At 36.6% G+C, this 13,732-nt stretch overlaps 2 protein-coding genes across 2 annotated transcripts; one reads left to right on the top strand and one right to left on the bottom strand.

Moving 5' to 3' along the window:
• Nucleotides 1–94: 94 nt before the first annotated feature.
• On the bottom strand, nucleotides 95–4,181 carry LOC119983174 (peter Pan-like protein). Its single transcript, XM_038826876.1, has 7 exons — nucleotides 4,019–4,181; nucleotides 3,652–3,831; nucleotides 3,230–3,460; nucleotides 2,841–2,933; nucleotides 2,570–2,757; nucleotides 1,011–1,204; nucleotides 95–417 (listed from the first exon to the last, which is right to left on the bottom strand). Exons 1-7 carry the CDS (start codon nucleotides 4,034–4,036, stop codon nucleotides 299–301), a joined length of 1,023 nt encoding a protein of 340 aa, XP_038682804.1. The 5' UTR covers nucleotides 4,037–4,181; the 3' UTR covers nucleotides 95–298.
• A 5,024-nt stretch (nucleotides 4,182–9,205) lies between these two features.
• LOC119982678 (UDP-glucuronic acid decarboxylase 2-like) lies at nucleotides 9,206–13,117 on the top strand. Its single transcript, XM_038826167.1, has 7 exons — nucleotides 9,206–10,006; nucleotides 10,110–10,257; nucleotides 10,731–10,810; nucleotides 10,917–11,000; nucleotides 11,099–11,173; nucleotides 12,018–12,110; nucleotides 12,596–13,117. Exons 1-7 carry the CDS (start codon nucleotides 9,386–9,388, stop codon nucleotides 12,818–12,820), a joined length of 1,326 nt encoding a protein of 441 aa, XP_038682095.1. The 5' UTR covers nucleotides 9,206–9,385; the 3' UTR covers nucleotides 12,821–13,117.
• The last annotated feature ends 615 nt before the right edge of the window (nucleotides 13,118–13,732 follow it).

The raw sequence follows: 13,732 nt of genomic DNA, 5'->3' as shown, positions 1-13,732 counted from the left end.
AAAAGGGTTATGATAGTAGAGGTCTTCAGGACAGTCAGTTGCTTACCTAAAGTTGCCTAAGTATATATATAGAAAATTACATCGGGCCGCAAAGTGGAGAAACACTAGTTCACTCACTGCATAAGATTATTTTTAGGGTAGCAAAAATTTATGCACATTTAGGCCCCATCAATCAAAACAAAATTCAGGATTACATTCCAAGAGCTTTAGTCATCTATGACCATCTTGACTAATCTCATGTTGCTTAGGTGAAGATTCTACATTCCGCTTTCCCTAATTATTCGGTAATTAATCTTCCTCAAACATCATTCTCCTGTTCTTCAAGATCTTCATCTTCATCTTCCTCGTCGTCCTCTTCCTCTTCAAGGTTTTCATGATTGTCCTGTCGCTTGTCCTTCTCGCTACTACCAGAGCCACCTGAATGAAAAACCAGATGCACAGAGAAAGAAGAGCTCAGCAGACATAGAAAAGGACATGCGACTAAAAGGAAAAATAATAAATAACGCACAAAGGAAAATATCTGAAGAATGAGAGAAACGTATATGACAGCAGGGAATAGGGAGGCATTTGATCAACATGATGGATAGGTCTTCGAGTTTAACAAGTGTGGGTAAATCAACCGCAATACAAGTAACACAGGAAAAATCAATATACACCATGGGCAAAGTTCCAAGAAGCATCAAGATCAAATACTTATACACCAAGAAACTAAGCCCCCGAAGCAGGGAATTCTGTTTCCCTAAAAAAATGAAATGCCAAGAGGAATCTTCAGGAAAGCTGTTTGGCACATGCAGAAATAATAGGCGAAAACTTAGTAAATGCACAAAGAAAATGGAGGTGGAATGGACAGAAATTAACAGAATGATATTTCTTTGGAACATCCATAGAATTAGTCAATTAGTATGCACATCGAAGAAATGATTACACAAGCAAGTTATTTGCCGGTCATCATCATATATTTTTTATGGGGACCAAAATGAAAATTATATAACTATGGAAGATAAATATACCATATTCGCTGAAGAGAATTCCACCAGAACACAATCCTTCCTCCACCTTTGTGAGTTGAAGAGTCATCCTTGGTCCAATCTCTTGAAGCTTGATGGCACTTTTGGTAGAAGCACGGTTAACTCTACCAAGATCACTGGCAAGAGTCACTGTTGCTGCTTCTTCATCTACTTCACTTTCGGATCCATACCCAGCCCTTCAAATATCATATGAAAAGAAATTGAAATGGACTACCACGATAAAGAACTTACAAGCAAAAAGAGTTGTTTCTCTAATCACAATCATTGCTACATAATCTGATCATGAGTTCAAGTGTCAATGGATTGGGAAAAATTGGTGATATATTTTACCAAGGAAGGAAAAGAGAGGAACCTGTAAAGCTGTGCAGGGGTGTGTATTTGGAACAGAAAATTAATGCCTACTGAACCTCCATCCACCGGTGCAAATGTAAATGTAATATATAAAAGCCTTATCAACCTTTTCGTAGTGAATTATACCATGACTCTAAATTTGAGATTACCAATAAAAACGTGGCCATGATGGAAAGGCCACAAAAAACCAAACATATGTTATACAATTTCAACACATCCTTCGCTTAGAAAGTTCAGGATACAACTTTCGTGATCCAACGGCCTTATGATACTGCAGTCAGAGGAAGATCAAGCTAATTCATCATCAAGCCTTTATCCTAAGCAACTTGGGGTATGCTACATGAATCCATATGAGAATTAGTTTGAATCCGACAAATGGATTCTCCTTCACCAGTCATTCTCGTCTAAAACTAAACTCTACAAAGCCCTATACATTCCATAGCTTTCCTCATTCCTTTCATACAAGTCTTTTTTGGTTATCCCCTTCCAGTCTCCCATTTATATTTTCCCAATTCTATATACAAGTACACCAATATCTCTCTGTCGTAGGTATATCTTAGTCAACTTTCTCACATCTTGTTATTAAAAGATGGTAGATACAGAATTTTTTCACGTTTTTAGATAGAGCTACTCCAACCTTAGGTCTAACAATCTCATCTCACACCCTATCCGTCCTTGTTAGTTAAATTTTTTTCTACTGTAAATAGCACCACAGCAATATCTTTTTCACCCCGAATGCAGACCAGCAAACCAGTCTCTATATTGCAGACGTTCAAACCGACCGACTCAATCTCATCTTCAATTGGTCTCCTAGTCTACATCCAATGATATGATTTGTTATCTAGTCCTTTCTTGTGTTGCCACAGATCTCAACTTGCTCATTTCTGCAACATTTGTTTGGCATGCTCCCTCTTAATACTTGCCGACACATATTCTAAAGAAGAGAAAATTCATATTCTTATACTAAAATCAAAGGCAAAAAGACCACACAACCGTTACACAAATCAAATCATAATACTGCCTTGAAAGCTTAAGTGAAAACTCTAGCATACAGTGGTCAACCGGAACAATAAATCTACCTATGCACTGTTGTTTTACTTTCTAGAACCCCTGTTCTAACCAAAACTGAAAAGAAAATATAATAAACCCGAGAAAATACCTAAAAAATACAACCAGGAAAGGACCCTTACTTAGTAACAAAGTCACTCACGTCCTTCAGACTCCTGAGGTCAGGGGCTTGATGATTCTGCACAAACTTCCTAATTCTTCGGGAGACTCCTACAGGCTGCAGTCTGATTGAATAATGCCGGAAATCAATAAGTTTTGTGTCCTTATTGTAATTAAGCAAGACAATCCTCTGGCAAGATGAAAGTTTGACCTGAAATGTTCACACCAACAAAACATTAGGTGGAAGTAATGTCCCTGATTATTCTGGCATTCAGTAATAATACTTTTACTTACAGTACTAATATCAATGGCTGGAAAGATATTCTGAAACATAACAGTTGTGGACTTCATATGTTGTTCTCCACTCCCAAAACCAGAAAGAACAATCTATAAAAACATATTTGGAGATTAGTACAGGAGGAATACCATCCATCAAACACAAGACACCCGATAGACAGAGACTTAATTTTAATTTTTTTGAACTATGTTGAATCTCAAACTACAATAGACAGACTCATTCATTCCATGTTAAGATGATAAAAAAGTTATTCAAAGCAACAAAGCCAATCTTTCGCAGTTTCCTTACTAGCATACTCCTTTGGAAAATGAGTATAGAAGAGGACCAGATTGGAAGAACTAGAGCAACATCCTTGCATTGTATGCCTTATGAAAATAAAAATTACCAAAGGAGCATTTCTGAAGAGATCTTGAGGACATCTTGGGCGCAACTGAGATTTAGCAACATCCGCTGACAATGAGTACTCATGTATTTTAAATGTAAGAGTAGGGCCTTGTGGGGTCCTTGCAACCCTCAGATAGGGTGCACTTTCAGTTTTTGACAATATGAGGAAGTGTGTAACACCCATTGGCCCTGCAACCTTCAGAAAATCTTTCACATTATTCCGCTTCTTCTCCTGCAAGCATAGTTAACAATAAATACAATCAAAAACAGTGATAATCGATCCAAGAAACATGAGACTGTAAATTATATTTCATATCTATAGAAGTTCCTTCCGAGGAACAAAAATCATCTGTATAACTTTCAAATATACGAAATTTAAACAAGAAAATTTAGAGATGATCAGAGATGTAAACGAACAAAGACCTTAAGTTTCAGAGCAGTGTACGGTAGCATCAACTTTCGCAAATCCATCTCAAGTTGCTTGAGCGGGCCAGGCAACTTGCCTCGTGAAAACACAAAGCTCTTTGGGATCTTATCGCCGGTTACATGGTTTACACTGGCCTGCTTCTTCACAACCGGCCTAATATACGGCACCTTCTTCTTCTGTTTTACAAAAAGTACAGTTAAACGATTACTACAGTTCCAAATCATGGTAATAAACCTAGGTTTTATCTGCCAAGGAAAACTGAAACTACAATAGGACCCATAATCAACCTGCTTTCATACCAAGGTATTTTCTCAGCAACCAATCAGAGGATCAAAGAACATAGAATACAAGGTATTTGCTTACATTACGAAGACGAGGCATAGTTTCGAATGTGATTATCTGAAATCTTATCGCAACCAAATCTTCAGAACGTCCTGCTCTCGCTGCTTCAAGCCAACTCTCTGAGGTTTACAAAGACTCAGATTAGGGTTTTGGAAACGCATCTGTAGTGTGCATACTCAATACGACATCGTCCAGGAAAATAACAATTGGGCTTTTTGGCCCATAAATAATAGGAGGACTTAGATTCAAGGCCCAAATACTACATCGTCCAGGACTAGGAGTGTTCATATTGGACTACAATCTGACATATTGGGCCTGGAGTGTTCATATTGGACTATTCTGCATTTACATGATACCTGGGCTTTTCTTTACTTTCAGTATCTGACCAAGCCCATGGGAGATAAGGCCCAAGTCATAGGGTGGGAAAATACTAAAGGTATAGATAAAAGACAAGCTACCACACTTTGTTTGGAGTCGGGAGTGGGAGAGGTCCATTGTTGAGTTATGTTATGTGTCAATAAATATGTTTGACAAACAGCGATATAATTTCAAGTGTAATAAATGGTCGTTTAGGTCCATTTTATGGTGATGTGATTGCCCACTTTTCTAATATTGGGGGGACCAAATTGACAATTAAGAGATACTATTCTTCTTAAACAAAGTGATAATTTGAAGAAATTGAGATCGATGAGAAGGATGAGGTTAGAGAAGTTCGATCCAATTTACTAGAAATATCGTCTACGTACTGGGTTAAGGGTCACAGGACTTTTGTCATAAAATAAGTCGCCTCAATTGTCTGCGATTGAATTCACATTGATAAACTAGATTGTTGAGATTTTTACAATTATTATGACAATGAACCATCTAACTATAAAATATTTAGATCAATGACATATAAACCAATAGTGGGGCTACTGTTATTTTGGTCATAATTATTACTATAAGGCAAGTGAGACGAACATGCGATTATTCTGAAATACCTAGATTCCACCACTAAAATGAGTTGGCATTTCTTTATTTCCAAAGAAAATGGAATTAATTTTTCTTTCGTTTTTTTTGAAAGGAAAATATAATTAATTTTCAATGTAAAACTGTTTAGCCATCTTAATCGAACCCTCTCGTAGAAAATAAAATAATGAAATTGTTGTTATTGTTTTTATTTATGTGGGTTTGTTCAGTTTGCAATGATTAATGAATAATTATGATGGTTAGTGGCTTAAACAAGTGGACATGTTGAGAGAAACGTGGGAAATGGTTAAACGCCACGTGTGGGGTTGAAGAGTCAACGTTGCTTAAGGATAACGAATGCTCATGCGACGTGCGTTCGAAGCGCCTGTCTTTGTGGGCCCCGAATAATTAAAATAATTTTTATATTTCTGACTTAATATTTTCTATTTTTCAGATTGTTGTGTGTTTTTTTTCTTTGATTAAAAAAAAAGGGGAGATAGCTACGAGTATAATTTAACCAATTGTTATTGTTTGACATTTATATTACACTACCATATAATTGAAACTAATGTAATTAACTATGTACACCCCCGAGTCACTATTTAGAATAGTAAAGATTGTGTGTATCATTTTTGTTATCATGGTTCGAATTCTCTCTCCCATTAAAAAAATATATATTTAATTATTTTGAAATTACTAATTTCCAGATGAGGCATATATTCATATCCATTGCACCTGGACAATCCTAATTAATTATCTAACAACAAATTTTAATTGTTTTATTGATCTCCAAAGTTTTGAGAGAAATGATATTGGCTTTGTTTGGTGGACAATTTCATCAGTAGCATATATGGTGGTAGTAGATATGGTTTTTGAAATGATGGTAGTGTTTAATTAAACTTTTGTTGATAACATATATTGTGCACCAAATGGAGCCATTGTCCAAATAAATTACACAGTATCATTTAAAAGCCATTTACATAATACAATTTAAGGTTTGTAGCTGAGGGGATTAGAGCAAGTGGGCTATGAGCTATGCTATCGGACTTCAAATCCCTCCTCGTCCATAACCGACCAAAAAAGGAAGAACTTTTCCCTTTGGGATGGGAAAATCATGATGATCCATCATACTTACCTAATACCCCACAAACTACAAATGCCAGACAAGTTCATAAAAAATTCATGTGCGAGCTTATGCATTTAAAGAGAATTGAACTTGATATAAAAGCATGACTAACATGTACTTTAGCATGTGCCAACACCATCAATTCGCGATTGAACTATACTTGTACATCAATGTTAATGGTAAAATCCATTTAACCATTCATTTTTGTGGAACAAATTTGGTTCACTTAAATGTTGCTTTCATTAGTCCAATTTATTGAAGTGTCCACACCAATGTGTTAGGGTGTATGGTCTTGATCACCATCCTCTTTATGAGCAGGCAACTAACCTTTGACTTTTTAAAATCAATAGAATAAGAAAAATTATAAATATCTCATTAGTTAGTATTCAATTATCGCAGTAACTGAGTTTGACGCACGAAATCTAAGTGAATTCGAAGACTTCACATTTATTATATGATGCACATAGAATCTTGTTTGTACAATTTAACAGTTAGGATATCAGCTGATGAGATCCGCATCATTCCTGATGCAACAAATTATAAACCACGAATGCAACGAGTAATAACAAATAATATTAATATTAATAAGATCATATGGTACGTTGGTATGTGCAATCCTCCTTTTGCATAATACAAAATTGCGAAGGTGAAAACAAATCAAAATGTCTAGGAAATGACAAGTTAACGTAAAGGAGTTCTTGGCCTTAAAAGAATCAATGGAGGAAATTGAAGAAAATTATGCATAGATAGTTAGGTTAGGAAAATTGAATGATGGATCTTTCAAACCACTCAAAGCCTACACACCAAACCGACTTTTGTGAGTAGTAATTGGCCCATTTATTGACTTTTTCAAGGTCGTTCCCTTGATGGTCACCCTATTAAGGTCATTGGAATATTTAATGGGGACACATATTAGAGCCTTATGTTCAAGAAAATTACAAATGCAAACTTTAGCTTACTTAGAGCTATATATGCACATATTAATTGTGTTATGTAAATGATTTTAAATTGCTCCGACTAATCACGTTTACAAATCGGATCGACTTTTTCGTAAACGATTGCTTGGTTCTGCAAGCTTCTCAGTTGATCAGACTTTGGATAAGGAGATTGATGTTCTGCCTCTGATAGATAGAAAATCCAAACTACGAAGTGTACTTCAGGGGGGCGCTCTGACGCTCAAGTTAGTTTGGTAAACAATAGGGTTAGTGAGATAGCTTGGTATTGAGAGCTCTCTCCTTAGCTAGTAGTCAAAATTGAAAAAGTGATAGATATTTTAATTACCTTAGTGGAGATTCTCTCTTATATGTATTTTGAAATATGAATCACCATTGATTGCAGGCGTGATCTATGGAAGTGAATTTTCTAAAGATCCCTTGTGGATCTTATGTAGATCTTATTAGGATCTTGTTCGTGATCGGTGTAGAGGTGATACTTGTGAGACTGGATGTATCGAAATGCTCCTCGATCCGATCTCCTCGTCTTCATTTTGTATAATAACACATGTCAACGTTTCGTTGGAGGGTTATTTTGATATTATTACTGACAAATGAAAAATATTCTCTCAACACATTTTAGGCGTATTTAACCATTGAAAGTTGATAAAGTTCGCGAGATGTAAGACTTTCGAATTCCAACTGGGGGACTGAATTTCCACTTCTCACAATAGTACTGTGTAATTCGTTAAGGTAATTAAGCACGTTAAGGTAATTAAGAAAAAAAGGGAGATGCAAATATTTAAGAGTTAAATGGCTCAAAACCCAACAATTTATTGTCATTTAAAAGGAAAATAAAGATATAATAGAAGTCAATATCTATTTTAGGAAAATTATTATTTTGATCTTGATCTGAATTTCTTTTTTCCAAATTGTAGACAAATATGCTATATAATTATATTCCATGTTTTTAATACGATAAGATAAATAGTGAGAAAGAACCCAATAAGATTTTTCCCCCCTCCTCATGGTCCAAATTTAAATCAATGTTATAATTAGGACAGGTTCCACTACTCTAATCGGTATCAATTACCCATTTATTTGCATAATTGAATACGAAGGCGCATTAAATGTCGACTAAAAAGAGGAAAATAAAATTATGTTTATTTAAAGGAAAATCAATACGTATTTTGAGAGAAAATAATTAATTTTTCAACATATATGTTTTATACTTTTATGCAAGTACGTGAAGAAAAATAAAAAGTGAAAAACTTATTGAAATAAACACCAAAAAATTATAACTTATAAATTTTGTTAAAACTTAATTTTACTTGAAACAAAATAAGAGGAATTCTTTTATGCGCATCTAATTTGTTCACTTAAAATACGTATCATTTTTTAATGGTGTGAATGAGTAAAATGATAAGTAAGACCCATTATTTTGAGTCCCATATGTTTTAAATCAATGATAAAAATATAAATACGTATTTGAAGTGTATAAATTATATGCGCATAGGAAAATTCCTCACAAAATAAATATCTCCAACTCATTTGAAAAGTCTAAATAAATGACACCTCTATGGGTTCATTTTAACTGGGCCGGTGTTAGCTTTTGTACAGGTGGTTAGTTGTCTTTCCTACATTTGGACTTTGATTTCGATTCTTTCGGGACAAAATTCAAAATTCAATGGGTCAAGGGTTCCAATTTTTTACTGAAATTTTAGTTATAATTTCATCCAAAAATATGTTAAATTGTGTTTTAAAATATTTTATTAAGTATTTTTATATTCATAATATTATGTTATAGTAAATTTTGAAAAAAAAAATCTAAATTTAAAATTACAAATTCTAAACACTAAACTTAAATCCTAATTTCTAGAAGTTTAATTCTAAATTCTAAATCCTAAACACTAATTATTAACACTTAAACTCTAATATTTTATTTTCAATAAAAAAAATCATGATTTAAATTTTTTTTAGGAGAATTCAAACTAAAAAATTATAATAAGAATTGGAATCCGACCCATCATCTCGAGGGATCAAATTGTCAAATTAGCCAACTAAGTAATCACATACCTCCGCTTATATCCCTCACCTACTAAAACGAAAGTCCAAAAGTTCCATGGCATTTCTGTAATTAATGCTCAAACCAGGCTCTATTAATTATCCCATCACACCTTATATACACAAGAGGTGACCTCTCGCTAAGTCACATAACCCAAACCAGACCCCGCCCATCCCTGACCCAGCGTCATCGGAGACCGGTTCCGGACACCAAGTTTTTCTTTTAGAGAAGACAGATTCGAACTACTGAAGTTGAATCTCTTGAGAAAAATCTGTTGTTCATTTGATTGTGGATTTGAATTTTGAATTTGACTCTTAATGGAGAAGGGATCGGAGCTGACATACAGAGGGCACGAGGAGGCCCAGCCGACCGCGGACGGCTACACTCCGAAGCCACCGAAGCCGTGGCTCTCGGTAGTTCGTCTGATTCGTTACTTGCTTCGCGAGCAGAGACTCATCTTCGTCCTCGTTGGCATTGCAATAGCTACTGTTTTCTTTGCTCTCCTTCCGTCCTCGTCTCACGGCTCGTACCGGCACGACAGCGATGTGCCGATCTTGGACTCCATCTCTTACTTCGGTCGTGACTCGTACCGGCAGTCGAACAAGCCGTACGAGCAGCACCGGATGTTGGTGCACTCAATCGGGAAGGTGCCTCTGGGGCTTAAGCGGAAGGGGCTGAGGATCGTGGTCACCGGTGGGGCAGGGTTCGTCGGTTCTCACCTTGTGGACCGTCTGATCGCGAGGGGAGATAGCGTGATTGTTGTGGACAATTTCTTCACTGGGAGGAAAGAGAACGTCATGCACCACTTCTCGAACCCGAGATTCGAGCTCATCCGACACGACGTCGTTGAGCCCCTCTTGCTCGAGGTTGACCAGATCTATCACCTTGCTTGCCCTGCTTCTCCTGTTCACTACAAATTCAACCCCGTCAAGACTATCATATCCTTCTCAATCTCAATTTTTTCTTTCCTTTTGTGCTTTTTATGAATTTTGATTTGTGTGTTTAGAATTTGTTGAATTATTCCTTAATTCACCATTGCACAAGACAAATGTGGTGGGTACATTGAACATGCTGGGACTGGCAAAGAGAGTCGGCGCTCGGTTCTTGCTAACCAGCACTAGCGAGGTGTACGGTGATCCTCTGCAACATCCACAGGTGGAGACTTACTGGGGCAATGTTAACCCAATCGGTTAGTAACAAATTTTTTTTTTCATTCACCTTAATTCATATCTCTGATGCAATTTCGATGCGTCTTCTATGGCGCGTCGCGATTCATGTTTCTCAATCCACATGGCTCACATCAGGCTCCACCAAGGAGGGTCGTTGGCCTAACGTGCCTTCAACATTGACGTCTGTGAGTGTTGTATACGGTCATTTGTCTCTTTAGGAGTCTGGTTCTCGTGGAAACACAGTGGTGCGAACCATGACCCTCCGATACGTTAGATCGGAGAATGGTTTCTTTCCGCGTGATTTGTGCGTAATCTGAAGTTCCAGGTCCAGGTCCACGTTGAAATCACACTTGAGATCGGAGAATGTGTGCCGATTAATCGTTAAATCTGAAATTTGGTTTTGAATTTAAAAGGGTAAAGGTGGAAAAAGCGAAAAGAGAGTCGTATGACCCATCACATGTCAGTCAAATCTGATAGCGAAATTGTGCGACAGGTGTCCGAAGCTGTTACGACGAGGGAAAGAGGACAGCTGAGACATTGACGATGGACTACCACAGAGGTGCTGGTGTTGAGGTCTGTTTTTTTTAATAAATAAAAGAACTTTTCTTTTATAATTAAATTTTTACTATCGTACATAAATTAGAAGAAAAAGAAGTACAATGAATGATTTGTGTTGCAGGTGAGAATAGCCAGAATTTTTAACACGTACGGGCCTCGCATGTGCATTGATGATGGCCGTGTTGTTAGTAATTTTGTTGCTCAGGTAGTATTTGCTTTTAATCACATTCTTAATAATGTTCCTTCCATGGTAAATTTCTAATGATGGAAGTTAATTAAAGTGAATTAATGATCACAATGCAGGCCTTGAGGAAGGAGCCTTTGACTGTTTATGGTGATGGCAAACAGACAAGGAGTTTTCAATATGTTTCTGACTTGGTAAGGAGTTTTTATATTAGTTATTCTTTGTATCTATTTTCATCTTATACTTGATTGTGTCTTCAGTTCTATACGTCTTTATTGTATTCCTAAGTTGCAATTACGTAATGGGTAGGTTTGTTGATCTTTGTATGCAATTGCTATTTAATGCCTAAAACGAGGTTTCTGTATTTTTTTGAACTTGAGATTGCTTTTTGCACATATAAAACATGATTATAGCTAAAACAAGGATTTGGGCTTTGGCAACCTGCCCAGAATGAGACTTAAATGTCTCTATAATCTCGTAGTCTCTTGCACTTGATGTAATAAAGAGACGGTAGATTTAAATTCTGAAAGCTTCAACTTTGTAAATTGTGGTAAAGTTTTTACACAGGCCAACTGCTCTCTTTTGCCTTAAAAGCACTCCATCTTGAGATTTTAGGGAAGATTGAAGAATGGGTACCTAAGTGGGCCACCTATCTCAGTTGCCCATATGTGTAGTTTTACTATTGTTTGGTTTGGTTTGGTTTACATTATTTCACAATCAATGAAGGTCCCACTAGCCATGTATCAAACAGTTTGCATGTAAATAAAAATAGGTGTTTGAGCACCTTTAAGCATTCAATTGTTATGTCAGGATTTTTTTGTTCTTGTGGAATTGGAGGTGTTTTCTGTGGCAGTAATAGAGGGTTCCTTTGGTTTCATTGGTGGTGGAATATGGGGAATCTATTTTACTATCTAGGGAGGGTGTATATTCTATTATTTTCTTAATGCTAAATAGTATCTAGTAGTAATGCATCCCTACGCACCTACAAGTTGCTGTTGTCAGGTTTACTAAGATGATGTAATGTATGTTTAAAAACAGGTTGAGGGTTTAATGCGCCTTATGGAAGGAGAACATGTGGGACCTTTCAATCTTGGAAATCCTGGTGAATTCACCATGCTTGAACTTGCTCAGGTGAGTTTGTATATTCCTGTAGTCCATATTTCAAATTACTCCTTGCAGAAAGTACTGCTAATTTTCCTGGAGAAAAAAAGGAAAGAAATGCATACCTGGAACAAAAACTGAATTTGACTTGAAGGATGGGGATTTAATATCCTGTGAAAGTAAAAAAAAAAAACAGTGAGGGAGAAATATGGTACACATTTTTTTTAATGTTGTTTAGACGGTTGCCTTGGTATTTGGTGATGGTGGTTGCAAGAGCAATTTATGAGTTTTGAAAAGTACCTATCAAACATGCACTCATATAATTGCATTTCTTTCAGTATGCTAATGCAAAGGGAACTGCCTTGTTCATTCATATGGTTTTAACTCCATTATTACCTTAAGTTGCCCCTGTGGGTTGCGATTTGTATTTCATTTATATGGTGGGGTCAAAATAGTTGTGATTATTGTTGAGGTCTGTATTCAGTATATTCACTTGTTGTATTGGCCGGGTGCAGGTGGTCCAGGAAACAATTGACCCCAACGCCAAGATTGAATTCAGAGCCAACACAGAGGACGATCCACATAAGAGGAAACCTGATATCACAAAGGCTAAAGATCAACTTGGTTGGGAACCCAAGGTGTCTCTTCGCAAGGGTCTACCTCTAATGGTTTCAGACTTCAGGCAACGCATATTTGGCGACCACAAGGAAGGTAGCACAACCTCCACCGTGTCGTCCTAAGTTGGTTTTGTTTATACATAGAAGGAGAAAGGGAAGAGTTTTTAAACACAGCAGCTCTCTTCCACCGACAGTGCAGATGTGGGAACATCAGTAGCAGTATAGCAGCAATTGAACCTCATTTGTTGTTTCAGTCGCCTTCAAAACTTTATGTTACTTTCCCTTCCAGTCTTAATAGACAGCGAGTTGATTCCTTAAAAAGTTTGCTTCATGCCTATTTTATTCAATCCATTAATGTCTGTTTTTATGGTATGATAATATAGGCTGCATTTTGCAGTCCCATGCAGTTTATGAAGTTGACATCTTTATTAGCAAATCCTAATTAGCTTCCATTTGCTTGAAATGGATGAGTATCGTTGGCAAGAGTTTGCTTCTTCCAAGGGGGTTGGAGGTTCAAGACTCGTGAAAACTCATGAAGTGCAAGATTTACTCATATTTCTTGTGCATGGATTGGGAGAACTTTGCACCTCACAATACACTTATAGAGAAGGGCTCATCGCCAACTAGTAATTGGTTGGGATTGTGGTGACGGATTCGTCCTTTGAATACTAATTATAGTTCAAACCGAACATTTCACAAGAAGATGAGTACTCTTATGATCACGGCCAGGGGTTGCTATGTGTGGTCGTCAATGTTCATCTTTTTTCTTAAAAAAGAAAAAAGAAAAAAATAAGCTAATATATGCTCATCCTTTGTGGGAATACTGACCCCAGCATTTCATATGTCCTGATATTATTACATGCAGAATTAATGGGCTTTAATAGCATTCTCACATGTAGCTTGGGCCTGTCATTTTTGGGCTTAATAATATCCTCACTCGTGGGCCAGGTTGCGTACATCTTTTAATGGGCATAGTAAACCTAGCTGGGTTTTGCTTAGGCATTTTGATTCTTAGGACATGTTAGGCATAGTCCT

The sequence above is a fragment of the Tripterygium wilfordii genome, chromosome 17 (assembly GCF_013401445.1).
Source record: "Tripterygium wilfordii isolate XIE 37 chromosome 17, ASM1340144v1, whole genome shotgun sequence".
Classification (NCBI taxonomy): Eukaryota; Viridiplantae; Streptophyta; class Magnoliopsida; order Celastrales; family Celastraceae; genus Tripterygium; species Tripterygium wilfordii.
Note: the sequence above shows the minus strand (reverse complement) of the source record. Positions and strands in the feature narration are given on the sequence as shown.